Source organism: Epinephelus moara, chromosome 7, assembly GCF_006386435.1.
Source record: "Epinephelus moara isolate mb chromosome 7, YSFRI_EMoa_1.0, whole genome shotgun sequence".
NCBI lineage: Eukaryota > Metazoa > Chordata > Actinopteri > Perciformes > Serranidae > Epinephelus > Epinephelus moara.
In genome coordinates, this window is record NC_065512.1 from 23,123,733 (window position 1) to 23,140,066 (window position 16,334).

General features: G+C 41.4%; 1 protein-coding gene across 2 annotated transcripts; it reads left to right on the plus strand.

Moving 5' to 3' along the window:
- Window positions 1-245: 245 nt before the first annotated feature.
- Window positions 246-15,749, plus strand: ehhadh (enoyl-CoA, hydratase/3-hydroxyacyl CoA dehydrogenase). Of its 2 annotated transcripts, XM_050048466.1 has the most exons (7): window positions 246-495; window positions 2,947-3,050; window positions 4,257-4,426; window positions 5,170-5,281; window positions 5,830-5,934; window positions 13,194-13,535; window positions 13,936-15,749. In XM_050048466.1, the coding sequence occupies exons 1-7, from the start codon at window positions 422-424 to the stop codon at window positions 15,186-15,188; spliced, it is 2,160 nt and encodes a 719-aa protein (XP_049904423.1). In that variant the 5' UTR covers window positions 246-421; the 3' UTR covers window positions 15,189-15,749. The 2 variants fall into 2 exon arrangements, with proteins under 2 accessions (XP_049904423.1, XP_049904426.1); XM_050048469.1 differs by lacking the exon at window positions 2,947-3,050 and having other exon boundaries at window positions 247-495.
- The last annotated feature ends 585 nt before the right edge of the window (window positions 15,750-16,334 follow it).

Genomic DNA, 16,334 nt, shown 5'->3' on the forward strand with positions numbered 1-16,334 from the left:
TGACTCCTACAGTTTCCGTTTGTCTACTGAAACTTACCGTAATATCTGAATTTAAATATATTACATTATTATTCTATAATCACACTCTACATTCAGATAGCCGAATTAACGGTATATTATTAAATTAAGGGAGCAAGACAGCGTTTTGTTTTCTGATCGGCTCCACACCAAACGGGGGCGCTAATGCTCTGGGTCGTTGACATCAACCGCCAGTAGAAACCAGAAAAAGAGGCGACGAAGAAGACCGTTTGTAAACATGCCTGTATGGAGTAAAGTGTGACAAAGGTAATGCAGTCCGGTCAGTTGAAGTATTGCCAGGTGAGGTGTGTTGACTGAACTTTGTCACTTTATTAAGTTACAAAGTTCAGGCAGCACAGTTAAAAGAAGTGCGATAACTTGCACTGTGTGGTCGGCAGCTTCCATGGCTCAACTAACGTATGTTTCGAGGTCGGTCGGCTTGATTACTCTCCAAAATCCGCCTGTCAACGCACTCAGGTGAGCTGAAGCCAAACTAACACAAGGCTGCAGAGCTTCTTAATACATTATTTATGATGTTCACACACAAGTTGTTTTATTTGTTGTGGGAGTTTACTGCGAATTCATATGTTGGGGGACTTTTCTAATCGTTGGAGATGCAATAGGTATCCCACACAAAGCTGCACACTGGATAACTTTGTCAGAGAGAGTACCTTGATTTAACAACAGAGGAATATATTGTTTATAAGTTATATTTTTTTTTGCCAGAGGGTGGCGTCAGAGGAAAGGCTTTTCTTGCCTAAATTCTTTGTAAAGGAATTTAAGTAGTATATTAAATCAAGTAATAAGGTTTTGCAGTCCTTGTATTTTTCTTGAGCATCTTCATTTTATACTATTTTATACTTATATGCCACTACATTTCAGAGAGATATATTGTACTTTTGCTGCACCATGTTTATCTCATTTTACAGCAGCTATATGCATTGTTTGTCCAGCCATTTGAGATAATAGAATGCTGAAAATCTTCATACAGTTGTGGAAAAACATGGTAGTTGCCAAGCAAAAAAATCATCCCGTAGAACAGTGGTCCCCAACTGGTCCAGCCAAGGGGTCCAGATTTCTCCTTAGGGTGCTTTCAGACCTAGGGTTCACTTGCTTTGGTCTGAATCAGGGTCAAATTTTGTTACAAAGTTGTATAATTTCCGTGCAGGAAAAATCCAGAAAGTAAACAAAATGTTGAAGAAGAGTACACTTGCAAGATAAATGTGACACTTTCTAATGTCACAATGGAGGGACAACTCCGTAGGTTGACTTTAGCGCTGGTCATCGTGTACTGTATTGACTGCATTGTTCATTTTAGTCAAACCATACAGTTTGAAAAGGAGCAGCACAGGAGGAGGCGCATATTAATAATCCTCCGGGACTGTAACATGCTCATGCTTGTTTAACCCAAACAATGTGTAATGTGACAGCAGTTGGTTCAGATTGGTGCAGATTGTTCTTACCACAAACAAACCGCACCAGAGTTCGTTTGTAAGCTGACCGAGACCACCTCTTTAAGAAGGTCTCAGTCCGGTTGTTTTGGTGCACACCCAAGTGTGCGATTGCTGTGTTTACACCTACCCAAATGAACTGCACTTAGGGGGCAAACAAACTTGAGTTTGATTGAACCGAATCAAACAAGGCAGGTGTGAAAGCACCCTTAGTCGTTAGTTCCAGGTCCACACATTTTAATACATTCAGCATCATACTTGTGTTTGGCCATGCAGTCAAGCTAGTTTGCTGTCTCTATTGAGTAGCTGTACATTAGTCACTCACTCTACAGCATGAAACGGCACTTTAAAATAAAAGCTCTGTGCCGGAAATTCAGTATACTTAAAAATAAAGTGTGTTTTTTACAAACTTGATACATTTGCAAGTCACCTGCGGTCCATTCAGAATGGACCTGTGACCCACTTTTGTACCACGACCTACCAGTTGGGAACAACTGCTATCCTATTTTATATCGAACTGCTCTCCAACTGTCTTCATCATTCTGAAACCATAACACAAAAAATGTTGAGGATGACTAATTTTCACTCCTGCCACCTAAAAAGAGGCAAAAATTGTCTGATGTTACTGTTTTAAAATAAAACAATGTCAAGCAAATGTGGTTTTCAATACTCTGCAATTTGATATCAGGCCAAAAGAACAACATTTACTCAATTATAACAGATTTCTTTATGGAACAGCATAGGAGGAAACACTCTGGGCTGGAGCCTCAGAAGCCATCCGCTCGCTCCGTCACTGCCTTTTAGGATATGATGCATGGTTGTAGATTGACAGAAAAATGTAGGCCCTTGACCTGCTATAATTCAGTGTTGCTGCTTTTGTGAAAATGAATAATTGATATCAACAAAGTGTCATAATATTGTTATGCTGTATGACGAGTACTTTAACTTTTGATTATTCAAGTATATTTTGCAGATAATACTTCTTTACTTTTACTTAAGTAAAATCTTGAATGCAGGACTTTTACGTGTAGTATTATGGTATTTCTCATACATCTATCACTCAAGACTTCCTCGTCGTCAAGGGGAAATTCCTTTTCCCAGCACTTTATACTATCACTTTTATACAAAGAAAGCCTGATGTGCCTGTCAATGAGCAGCTCTACAGGAGCACTTTGGGGTTAAAAGCCTTGCTCAATGGCTGCCTAGTCATGGTGATGAGGGAGGGGCACTTTTATCATAAAAATGTATCCTGCGTGCGTCACTATTAAGGCCACCACTGCCTGATTTTACAGAAAATATTCCGTATTTAATGTGTATCATATTCTGAATAATGCATATCATTTGTGTGACGAACGATTGAAATGTCTGTGTTGTCTTTTAAGCCGAACTAATAACATTTTGCAGGTTGATTAAAAGGTAAACTCCAGCACTAGTATGTGTCCAATATCCTTTAAAAGCATTTGTCTTTTTTATATAGTGCAGCGGTGAGGCAGGGCATTGTCGACACGGTAGAGAGAGCACTCAATGATCCGAAGGTGAAGTCTGTGGTCATCTGTGGCCAGAATGGAATCTTCTGCGGGGGTACAGATGTGTTTTCTTTTTCATTTTCCTGTAACTTTTCAATGGTGGCACAATCTCACATGAGTCATTTTCTTTGTTCCCTCCAGATATAAACTGTCGTCAGTGTGCCCTTAGAGATTTGACTGAGACAAGATTTTTGAAAATCTTTTGAAAAGGCAAAACTCCACGACTCTGTTTACAAAGAATGGCTGCATTTGGTCCCTTATCACACACTGTGCTGTCTTCCCCTCAGTGATTTTCATAATCTACAATAAATGAGTCTCTTTGCAATAAGCAATAAAAGAAATTGGATTTAAAGTTGAATTGGATTTAACTGGAATATCTGTATTCAGCACATTTGAAGCAAATTATTATTTCTTGTGTTAAAAATATACAAAGTGGTGTTAAACTGTACCACTTTCATTTGTTATATAACAGACTTTTCCGAACTAAAGTAGACTACAAGACTACAACTAGTGCAAAGCAAAACAGATTTCATACATTAGAATGTTATAATTCAAGGTGTTTATTTTCACTCCGGTTATATAAGAACAATCGTGTGAAATACCTCCGCTGGGAGGCTCTATTAAAGAAAAACTGTAAAGAGACGGCTTTAAATAGAACAATCTGTGTCATATTATGACGATTTGTGGGATACATTAAAGCATGGAAGCAGCCATAGAGGGAAGAAATAGTTTCATTTTTTAGGTATTTTTGCCTTAATTTGACAGATGACAGTGTAGAGGCAGATTTAAAATGGGGGGAAAGGAGAGAGGAGTAGGACAGGCAACAAAGGCCCCAAGGCTGGAATTGAAACCGTGACGTTGTGGTTATAAGGCATGCATTGTAACCACCCACCCACCAAGGCCCTCCTTCCCTTGTTTCATATAAATTGAAACTGGATTTCATGCGAGCACAGCATTCATAAAAATACCTTCATGGGATGCAGGAATCATATCATGACAAAATCAAAAGTACATCACATACCAGGAGGCCTGTATATGATATTCTTCAACAGTTTGTGTGTTATTTAATAAAATAATGTACATGAACTACAGAAGAATATTTAAATGAGCCTCTTGGTGTGTGTTGATTCCCTCAAAGACACATCCAATAGCAAATAGTTTTGTGGTCTCAGATACATTTCATATTACAGTATATCATTTCTTTCTTGCAGTTCCAACCCGCCTGATAACGTCAACAATTTAATTTTTTTTTTTTTAACAGGGGCGGACATCACCGAGTTCAACAAAAACATGACCGGGCCTCCACTGGTACCGATGATCCACGCCATTGAGGCTATGAACAAGCCGGTTGTGGCAGCCATAGAAGGAAGTGCTTTCGGCGGAGGCCTCGAGGTGGCGCTGGGCTGTCATTATCGAATCGCACACTCTAAAGTTAGTTCATGCTTCAGATCTGTCTCTCTAATGTCAGTGTCAAGCTGCGTCAGTGTCTGACTGACACGTGTTACTGTTGTCACTGGTGAATTGTTTTCAGTTATTGCATGTAGGGAGTAGGTGATCTGAGGGAGGACGAGGGGGGATGCCATCCTGCTTGTTAGCAAAATGACCAAAATTCATCCCTGCTGTTAATCTGCCATCCCTCGGTATCCCCCGGGTCCAGACCCAGACCTATAAGTGATTTTGACAGAGTGTTTCTGTTTTAACCAGCACAGCATTTGTAGCACTGGTTTAATGACCAGGAAACTCTCAGACCAATTGCATGTGTTGTAAATCAGAGTGTGTGAGATAAACACACTGTGCTGTTGGAAGAACTTTGCCTTCAGGCAAACTGGTTGCGTCAAGGAAAAAGATAATGGTTTGGGTTAAAATCACACGATCTGTACCAGAAAGGGCTTTTTGGCAGACAGACCTAAAGGCTAACTTCTGCCATGTGTACACACAGGAGAGACGAGACATGTCCTCATGTCCCCCCTGTTTAAAAATTAACAAATCGCCTACTGAAAATGGGACCAGATCATTTATGTTAGGTCAATAAAGAAAAACATGTTTTTGACATGGTCGAATTTTGTGATATAAAAGAGGATTTTTACCCCTCTAGGCCATGTAATATCTTATGGAAAACCCACTCTGTTCAGTGCCGTCCATCCATCAAACATTGTGCCTTTGTGTCCTCTCAGGCCAGACTGGGGCTTCCAGAGGTGACTCTGGGTCTGCTGCCAGGTGCAGGGGGAACCCAGCGTCTGCCAAGGCTCATTGGGATCCCAGCTGCCTTGAGCCTCATCACCACAGGTAGAACCTCAGGTTAACCTTGCCTGACTGTTACAGAACTGATAGTTTAATAACTCTTTAAAGTATCAAACTATGAAATATCAATCAGTACATAGAGGTGACCATACGCAATAGTCTGTTCTTTTTACAAGGTTCTGTTTGTGCACCCACATGTTTTGTTTTTTAGTTGTGCTTCAAAGTGAACACAGCATACACATTTAAATGCTTTGTGTGCAGCTGCCATAATGTAGAGGTTGGTAGTTTACTCTGATGACCAGCAGAGGTCAGCATGTGTTTAGTTTTAGTTTTTTAGTTTTAGAAGCCTTTCCTATGCGAGTCTCTGCTCTGTTCTAAAATTTTCTAACCAAATCAATTAGGCGAACAGTAATTCTTCACCTTTTTATTTCTAAAAGACTATCTTTGTGTCATTGTTTGATCAATGTCAGAATCTAACAAGGGGGTTTTGCAGTTACACTGAATGCCTGGACAGCTTGTTATTCCTCATTTAATCATTTGAAATGTCACATGTCACCCAGACAGACCTTTGATGCCCTTCATGTCTCCCACAGGCCGCCATGTGACTGCCACCGAGGCACTTCAACTTGGCATCGTGGATCAGGTTACTGATCACAACGCTGTGGACGTAGCTGTGAAGTTCGCCCAGAGTATTGCAGGTGAGGCACGGAAAACAGATAGCACAAGGTTCCTGCTGGTACAAAATCCACTCACTCTTCACTGGTTTAAAAATGGACTCAGTGGAAGGAAGATAAATTCCTTCCAGAGCAGTTATTTTGGGCAAGTCCAACATCAAGAAGTGTCGACATGTAGGTTTGTGGAAGTCAAAGGAAGCAGAAAACACGGCAGGCAGATCCTCCGCCACAGAAGCCATAAATGTTTCATGGCTCTGTCAGATGTGCTCTGATGTCTTCACTGCTTTTGCTCTATTATTCAGAAGGGCGAAAAGGGACAAACTTTCCTAGAATATTAATAATGGGCCCTCGCCAGTCATTTAACAGGATGAGGATCTTTCCGTGCACGTGAATCAGACTCATTTACCCACTGAATGGATTGCTAAAGTGTGCCATGTGCCTACAGTTTACTAGGAATGATTTCTCAGTCTGTGTAAAGGGTAACCTACTCAGATGTGTTATGTGCTACACTGTAATACTGGCAGACAACACTACTAGGCTCAGCTAAAAATTATAAATGATCTGTTTAAGATTGATTTATTGTGCATTTTTTGACACGCTTCAGTTTTCCACTGCTGCTTTTATGTCGAGGATGATTTTATTCTTTAGAACAAATTAATAGCAGCTCTAATTTATTTATATTTTATTTTCATTTGAAAGGAATATTTTGACATTTTGGGAGATGCGCTTAATGGATTTGTTGCAGAGAGTTAGATGAGAAAATCAATTCCACTCTCACACTAAAAAAATTACCACCAGCAGTTGATTATCGCAGTTTATACCAGCGGTCCTCAACTGGTGGTCCGTGGACCCCCAGGGGGTCCCCAGAAAAATGGGGAATGGTTTATTTTCACACTCAATGTAAGTGAGTGTCATAAGAGTGACTATTCTGATCAAAGGTTTCACTTTCTCCACAGTAGTTTCCTAAACTGGTCTTAATCTAACAACCAAAATCTTATCAAATGGAGGTCCATGACCTAATGTTTATCAATCTAGGGGTCCTTGTCACAACAAAGGTCGAAAACCCCTGGCTTATATCATGCTCTGGGTAAATATCCGACTCTGACTGGCTTCAGGGTGTCCATCCATCTGTGATGTAAGACATGTACTGAATAGTTCCAGTGAAGCTGTCTGTTCACTGTTCTCATTTAATTCACTGTCTACATAGTATCAGCCTGTACCTAAAACGAGTAACCATAGCAACAGGGACGCAGTCAAAGCCTCTGTTTACAATTTATTTACAACACTGAGTGTAGTCCTTCGGTGCCTCATCCTCTGAACACCACAGGATGTGGACTGTAACACACAAGCTGCAAGAAGTAAACTGGCCCTCTGAATGTACTGAGACTTGGTATCACATAAACGATCATCTCACATCTCATTCGCTATTCAACTCGCTACTTCAGGCTGCAGCTGACAGTGACATTACACATGGCCTGTTATTCGCTCGTGAACATCTTGATATTGATCAGGGGACATGGCTGGATAAGCAGCTAGTCCTGTTGTTAAACGTACTATCAAATTCAACTGACAATGTTATTGACTTTGAATCTTGCTAGCATAATGTTAGCCTTCTGGTAGGGTGGAATGATTATGACAAAATATCTAATTGCAGTCATTTTGACTGATATTGATATTGTGACATGATTTGCGATATCAGATGAAATTATAATTTTAACATGGTTGTTCTCAATTTTACTGAAAAACTAAAGGGGTGTGACTTTTGTGGAGATCTGTACCAAAGAAAGATGTTTTCTAAAGTCTGTAGAGCAGTGGTGTCCAAGTCATTTTAGTTCATGGGCCACATACAGTCTGATTTGATCACAGGTGGGCTGGACCAGTAAAATCATGGTATAATATCCTATAAATAATAAACACCTCCAATTTTCCCCCTGCTTTTTGTTTAAAGGAGTATATTTAAAAAACGTGAATCCAATTACGTGCACTGTGTAGCAACCTTGACCTCAACCACACCAAACTAAAGTGAAAGTAAAGAGCTGTATCCTGGTCGGTTTGGAAAAGCCTCTGAAGCAGCATTTTACGTGACGAAAGCTACTCACTGTTTAACGCAATCCTGAAACCTGGCACCTCTTAGCCTTCAGAAGTGCATCACTATTAGGTGTGCAAGGTTATTCACTGGGCTGGATTGGGCCCTTTGGCGAGCTGGTTCTGGTCCCCGGGCTGTATGTTGGACACCCCTACTGTAGAGTGTGATGTGGAGGCCAGGACGTCTCTGCAGCATGACAATATTTAATTCAAACTGGTATTTTGACACACATTTTGCCTTTGACAAATATTGCAGGAGGCCATATTGCGATTTTTTATAAGATTTTGGATTAATTGTTCAGCCCCACTTTCTGGGAAATAGCTGGGCTAAAGGGTTCTATGGGCTGAGTTCACTACAAATATCTCCCATTGCCAAGTTGTATGTACGGTTCGTCCTATTTACTGAAGCAGTGAACAACTATTCCATCACATAAGTGCTTTATAGGATGGCAGTGATTGTTCAGGTATTAGTCAAACCCTCACTGGGGAAACTGAGTTATGGCTTGTCCCTTACTTAGTTTAGCTTAGCATAAAGATTAAAAGCAGTGGGAAACAACTAGTGTGGTTGGTTCTTCCCACAGTTGCTTACCAGCACCTCTGATGCTCTCTAATTAACACATTATGTCTTTTTTTTATCCATACAGAAGCCAAAATGTAACAACAGCAAGTTGGTGGTTTGCAGGGACGTTACGTGCCGGACTATTGTGAACTAATACACATACCACCCACTCCTGTGTGTGGTTTTGTGTGTTGGCATTGTCAGATTACATGAGGGGAAGGTGTATTTTGTTCAGTCTTGTCTCAGCAGAGCTCTGGCTGTTCCACAGCTTTTGATTCTTCTGCATGAAATGAACATGAAAGATGTTTTCATGACTGCACTGTATGTCATTTTTAACTGTTTGTTGCTAGCTTACGTGGCAATGACAGCTCACTCCTAAGACATTTAAGGAAGTACGAAACCTGTTAGTTTGTGCCGAATGTTCCGCCTTTAGCAAACAATCTCACTACGTCTGTGCAAAATGTCAACAGCAAAACAACATTTCACAATCAAACGATGATTGCAGTCTTGTGCTTTTTACAAACGCTTTTTTTTTCCCCACACAACACTGCCAAGATGACTTTGAGTGGGTGAGAAAGTGAGTGTTGTTAGTAAAGCTGAGGCTTAGAGTGAGTCAGACAGAGAAGCCAACAGCATACAAGATGGGAGATTTGAGGAGATAGGAAAGAAATCTGCGGAGACTTTGACCGATACTCCAGTCTTGGGTTGATTAGCAGGGGTGTTAAGCGGAGACGGGAAATGTGTTTCTAAATTTACAAACAAAACGTGTGAATGTTTGTGACATTGAGATGCACGGCTGGTGAGTCAACCTGCGCAGAATAGACATAAAACAGTACACAGCAGTAAAGCTGGCACATGGGTATATATTTGGGCAAAAAGCAGTTTGTGCACTTAAATTGATGCACGTGTGGGCTCATACACACACACACACACACTAACACACATACACACCCCGCACATGCACAGATTCAAGTCTCTGCTGGTGACGAGATTAACTTTTTTACCCCAGTAGTTGCAACATCTGCCCGCTACATCTGTCAGGACGACCAGGCTTTCCACTCGCTGCACAACAAATCCATCGACACAGCTCAACCATTTACAGATTAACCACTGCAATAATGCCCTTCTAAAGTACATTGGAATCACATTGCACAGCCACACACAGCATCTCATTGACATTTCAGAATGGACTTTTAACTGACCTGAAACGACCCTCACCATCTATTCTTCCTCCGTGACGTATTGATACTGACTTTATTAGACAAAATTGTTAGTTATTGGACTAAGTGGAGATAACAGATCAGATGCGGCTGCTGTCCCTTTAAGCTTTGCCATGGTGACCCAGTTTCTGGCCCAGACCCACGGCTGAGTGTAATTCAGTAGAGCTGTGAAGGATTCTGACTACTGTCTCGTGTAATCATGTCAGAGGAGACAGGAATGGGAATTAAGATGCTTTTAACAAGGTTTTAGCGGAGTGGCCCTCCTCTTCACTCTCATTGTTCGCAGGATTTAATCACTTCAGACAGGAAGTCTTATGTTGCAAAGTTTTTAGGCTCTAATATTAAATCTTCTCATGTAGTTTCACTCGGAAAATTGCTCCAGTAGTGTTCCGTTGCTAATGAGCCTGAGAATCACAAAAATTAAATTTCCCCCCTTTTGCTCTCAGATTTGGAAATTTACCAACCATTTTGCCCAGATTCAAATTGTTGCTTTTCATTTTCGTTTTCAGATTATTCAAGGTGAACTGTGACACTGGAGTCCCTCCAATTATGTCGGAAATGGTCTGTCAAATCACTCTGCTCTTAGAAGCTACTGGGGTGTCTAGTGATTGAGTGGCCAATTATATGTAGACTGAGTGCTGGCTGACAAATTGGAGAAAGTGGGAAAAAACGGTACTAATGGAAACTAGGAAGCACATTTCAGTTTAGAAAATAAAATTATGCAGGTGTACATGTACAGAAATGTCATTCCAAAGTAAATTTTTGATTTGGCAAAAGTCAGAGAACTATAAGTAGAAAGGTCATGAATTACCCTTACGAATCAGTCCGGGCTAAAGTGCTTCCATAAAGGTCAATTCAAGTTCAATCAGACTAATTTAAAAAAGGTTCAAGTAGTCAAGATAATTGCGTGCACACTGTTCCTAAGCAGCCCAAGAGGTCGTACATGGATCAAATCAATACACATGGCAACCAGCAGAGAGCTGGATGTTCACTATGTTTTCACTTTTAGACAGCAACAACTTGAGAGGGGAGACAAGAATGTTCCTGCAGGTGAAAACTCAATTTAAAAATATTGCTCGGAATGGTAAGTATGCCTTTAGGCGATTTAAGGACTTAAAGGTCCAGTGTATAAGATTTAGGGAGATTTAGTGGCATCTAGCAGTGGGGATTGCAGAATGCAACCAGATGAAACATCTCCTGGTTCGATTTCCTTAAGTGTTCATTATTCAGGAAGTTTTCGCAGTTAGCTGATTTATCTGCAGAGGTCTCTTCTTTTCCAAAACAACAGACCAGGTGATTAAAACAGGTAAAAACACTTTATCAAACAGTTTCACGTTACAAATCAGTGTTTCTCTGACGCCATTTGGCATGTCGCAGACAGGTCGCTAGCCCAGCACCTGCTAATCAGTGTTGCCAAGTCCACTTATAAGCGACTTTGGGCTTGTTTTTCTGTAAAGTCGCTTACAAATATTGGTAGTCGCGGGTTGCGTTTTTTTTGGGCTTGTCTCTAAAGCGTAGTTACTTATTTGGGCTTGTTCCCAGCTCCATAATAAGTTGTCAAGCAGATATTTTTGATATGTTATTTAAACGTAGGATAGTTTGTCTTGCCTGTTCCCTCTGTCCCTCCCCTTTCCCCATAAACACAGGAGACAGCAGAGTTTTTTCCCACCCACATCCTGCTTCTAATTGGCTCTGACTCTGATGGCAACAAGTACTAGCCAATCAGAGGCAGAGCAGGGTAATGTGTTTTTTTTCTGGTTAGGAAAACATCAGTCCTGTAACTAAAAGAAAAAAGTTAGATGAGTGCATAAAAAGCAATTATAAATAAAGAATTTGTGAATTCAGGATGATATTTATTTGTGTGTGCAAATTTTAATTATCAGAGGTTTACTGTGTATATAATGTACTTGGTACATCAGTCTATATTTGATATCCCATCTGTTTTCTAATGTTGATTAATGTTAAAAGGTGGTTTAACTCCCTCTTGTAGTCATTGTCCTGAAGCTCAGGGGGGAGAAAAATAAATAAACTGTACCGTGGGTACAGTTTTGCAAAACTGCGCACAGTTTACTAATCTGTCCACATGGATGTAAATTGACAATCTGTACCCACAGTTTTTCTCCTCCTCTCCAAATCAAACAGACCAGGTTATTAAAACTGATAAAAACACTGAATAAAGCACTTTCATGTTGTGTTTTTCCAACACTCTCGTCACGGAGGGGCTGCAAACTATGGTGGCCAATGCAAAGACACAAAGACGCAAATGGTCTCATGTAGAGCCAGTGTTAGGTTTGTCTGTTCTGGGCTACTGTACAAACATGGCAGTGCAACATGACTTTTTTCGTACCTGCTTCCTATGTAGATATAAACCGCTCATTCTCAGGTAACAAAAACACAATTCTATTTTCAGGTGATTAGACACTAAAGAAAACATACTTTTTATAGTATATCCCATTTTTGCCAATATATCCCCCTAAATCCTTCACACTGACTAAACTTTTAACCAAAATCAACTTGATGCTAGAGCTGTCCAATCTCATGATGTTTCCATATAAACACATCTAAGTTTACTTTTTTGACACTGCTTTAAACACTGCTTTTTTGAAATGTACCTTTACAACACAACCATGTTGCTTACACGCAAGAGACGAGATGTCATCAGACATTGCCTCATGCTGTTGAGTTAGTTAAGCAGCGATCTTGCTACAAACGGATACCTGTTGCTGAGCTCCTGTTTTGTTAGGGTTAGGGTCGACTCAACTCAGCTCAACGCATGTGTGACGTTCGGTTACATGTAGTCTCCATTTTGTTCATGTATGAAAAGATAGTAGTCGTACAACCAGGCTTGGTAAGGTTGATGTCTATGTAAGTAAATTCCAACAGCAGTGTTGCTGTGAGTTTTTGACTGTCATCTTCTTCCACACTATCCAAGATACCACAACCAAGAAACATGGACCCAAACTGTTAAAAAGTATTAATCAATACATAAACATATACATTTTTAAACATGGTTTCCTGCTGGGAAAATATAGGAAACTTATTATGTAGCTTAAGCCTAAACGTTATATATCACATACTATAATAATGATAATTAAACATGTATGTAGGTTTATATGTTGTCATTTATCATTATGTAATTCATTCAATTTATTATTTATGTAAGGTGATTTTCAATAAACTTTAATTTTGTGACTGATAGTGGTCAATAAATTAAAATAATATGGCAGCACGCTAGGAAGTCACTGGTAAAATCATTGTTTCTTGTCAGGTCAGCAATACAGGAACTGTGGTTAAACTTAGGCTTAGCCTGATCTGGACCAGGTTAGTTTCCCAGCATAACTTGCCATAGAAACGGAACTTGAACTCTATTTTATGGAATGGGTCCCTGGAGTCATGTTTCTTCCATCTTTCTGTTTTAGGTCAGCCACTGGATTACCGTCGTATAAGTAACTATCCATGTCCACGCCCGTCTGATTTGGATGCTCTGTTTGAGGACATGATGCAGAAGGTGCGTCAGAGTGCGCGTGGAGCCATAGCACCAGTTGCATGTGTCCAGGCGGTGCGGGCGGCTGCCACCCTGCCATACGCTCAGGGTATGGAGCGGGAGAAAGAGCTGATGGCCACTCTCTTCACCTCAGGCCAGGCCCGCGCCCTGCAGTACTTCTTCTTTGCTCAGAGAGCTGCTGGCAAGTGGATGATGCCCAGTGGAGCCCGATGGGACACAAGCAAGCCCAGGCCCGTACATAAAGCAGCTGTCATTGGTAAGAGCTTTGGGCTTCCAGTTTGTATTAGTCTGAGCTTTCAATAAACACATTGACTCATCAAGCTATCTGTGTGGCATCTCCAAATTCACGTTGCCTATGGAAACTAAGCCCTCAGTTATAGTTCGGCTGAGTGTAAATGGATGAACTCTCTCTTCCCTGCAGGGAGGATTGGATGTATGACAATCTGGATATGTGAAGCTCAGCAGCTTGTGCATTAAAATTGCAAGCTTTGGAAAAACTTTATGCTCCCAGGCCCAAACTAAACAGTCTAAGATTGTGTAGTATGCACAAAAAAGAATTTACTGTAATTTTTCTCTGTCAGAAATGTCTGTGATGTGTGTGACTGGTCATTCTGAGGTAATATTTCTGTAGTCACCATGTGATTTTGTCTGCAAAGGTCTCGGCACCATGGGGAGAGGCATAACAGTGGCCCTGGCCCAGACAGGGTTGTCTGTGGTTGCTGTGGAGACCCAGGAGAAGCAGTTAATGGAGGCAAAGCAGGAAGTATCTGGCATGTTGCAGCGAGGAGCTAAGAGACGTGGGGTGGCTCCTGCACTTGATAGGATCAGCTACAGCCAGAACATCCAGGCTGTAGCAGATGTCGACCTGGTCATCGAGGCTGTGTTTGAGAACATGGCCCTAAAGAAGAAAGTCTTCCAGCAGCTGTCTGCTGTTTGTAAACCAGGCACTTTCCTGTTCACCAACACCTCTACACTAGACGTGGATCAGCTGGCCTCTGAAACCCCCAACCCAGAACTGGTGGTTGGGATGCATTTCTTTGCCCCAGCCCATGTCATGAAGCTGCTGGAGGTGGTGTATGGGCCACGGTCCTCTCCTCAAGCTGTGGCCACTGCCATACAACTGGGAAAGAAAATGGGCAAAGCCAGTGTGGCAGTCGGCAACTGCCATGGCTTTGTGGGGAACCGCATGCTGAAACCTTACATCAACCAAGCTTCCTTCCTGTTGGAGGAGGGAGCCACACCTGAGTTGGTAGATCGAGCGCTGGTGGAGTTTGGCTTTTCAATGGGTGCGTTCAGAATGTCTGACCTTTCTGGACTCGACATAGCCTGGAAAATCAGGAAGGAAGAGGGGATGGTGCAGCTTGGCATGGCATCGGGGCCGTCTGCTAGAATCCGACATGGCTGCAGGTACAGCCCCCTGGGAGACCTGCTCTGTGAGCAGGGACGGTTTGGCCAAAAATCAGGCCAAGGATGGTACCAGTATGACAAACCAGGAGGTCGTATTGCCAGATCTGATCCCTGGCTGCATAGGTTTCTGGAGGAGTACCGAGCCCGGCACGGCCTAGTGGCGCGCAACATAGACCAGCAGGAGGTGCTGGAGCGCTGCCTCTATTCTCTAATCAATGAGGGCTTCCGCATCCTGGAGGATGGAATAGCTGCAGGACCTGAAGACATCGATGTCATCTATGTCTTTGGCTACGGCTGGCCCAGGCACCGTGGAGGTCCCATGTTCTACGCCGGCATGGTGGGGCTTGCTAAGGTCCTGGAGAGGCTGGAGCACTACCACCAGGCTCACCCTGATGTACCCAGCCTGCAGCCCTGCGGCCTCCTCAGGAGGCTGGTGGCCAGTGGCAGCCCACCTGTCAACAAGTGGAGGGAAGTCATCAAGAAACTCCACAGCCAGCTTTAAATCTGGAGATCATCAGCTTTAATCTCTTCATTCACTTTGATAATGGAGGTCTTACACTGTGATTAACTTTTAATGAACTGCACTTACACAGGCTGATCTTTTTTCTTTTTCTATACTGTGATTATGGATGATATTCAAGGAGGCTGTTGTGCTTTCAGGGATTAATAATCATATCTCTGACTGTGGGCCAACACCAAGTTACCAGTTTATTCGTCAGGAATATACGGTGTAATAAACTTCATCACATCAACTATAAACCAACACTTATAGAGTTTCTGATGTTGACACTATCAGAGATGTTGATTCAGCTTACAAAACACTGATTGTACTGTATCATTTCTAATATTTCTAATATATTTTATTTTCTAATATTTACCTGTGTATGTAAATGGGTGTGGTCAAACTGCTAGAAACACTTGAAATAGGTGATTTCATTTAATGTCCTATATTAGGCTTGAATCATGTTTAATAAATGTTGGTACATTTAACTGTATGTACAATTTGTAATAATAAAAATATCTATCATCTGATGCCTTAATAAAGATCTGTTATATACTCGTGTATAGACTTTTTGGTGATTTGTATTGTTTTTATTAACTTCAGATATTGTTTGGTTTGGTCAGGTTGTTGATGTGGCATCTCATTTGATGTGTTTCACCAGTCAAACCTCTGGAGGAGAAAAAAGTGAAGACTCCTCTTCATGTGGTGTGTGTCTCTGGTTTCTGTTTTCCTGCTGACTCAGCTGCAGCGGTGACAGAGGAGAGCTGAGGGAGACACGCAGCGCTAAACTGCTTTTATATAAATCAATGGCTCACTCCCAAAGAAATCTCAGCCCCAGCAATGAGTCGATGTTGGGGTTGCCATCTAGCGGCGGCTGCAGGCTCCAGACTGAGCAGCTGGATTGTACAGTATGATGCTCCATTTTGTCTGTAACTGCACTATTTCTGAACCTTTCATTGTTTAAAGGCGGGGAACTGCATGATCAAAACAATAATCACGATTTAGTGAACTATTGGAATATTACCAAGATTATATAATTAGGAGATATTCTAAAAATGTGGCTTATTTGTTAATATTATTTAGATGAAAGTGAGTATTTCTGTCAGATCCAGATCCAGGTGCTGTGAAGTTTTTAAAGGAATGAAA

What these genes read in the sequence shown, in the direction of transcription:
- ehhadh (XM_050048466.1), top strand. Translation starts at nt 422, where the DNA reads ATGGCTCAACTAACGTATGTTTCGAGGTCGGTCGGCTTGATTACTCTC. An exon ending in ATCGAATCGCACACTCTAAA is followed by an intron (nt 4,427 to 5,169) that starts GTTAGTTCATGC and finishes GTGTCCTCTCAG; the next exon opens with GCCAGACTGGGGCTTCCAGA. An exon ending in GTTCGCCCAGAGTATTGCAG is followed by an intron (nt 5,935 to 13,193) that starts GTGAGGCACGGA and finishes TTTCTGTTTTAG; the next exon opens with GTCAGCCACTGGATTACCGT.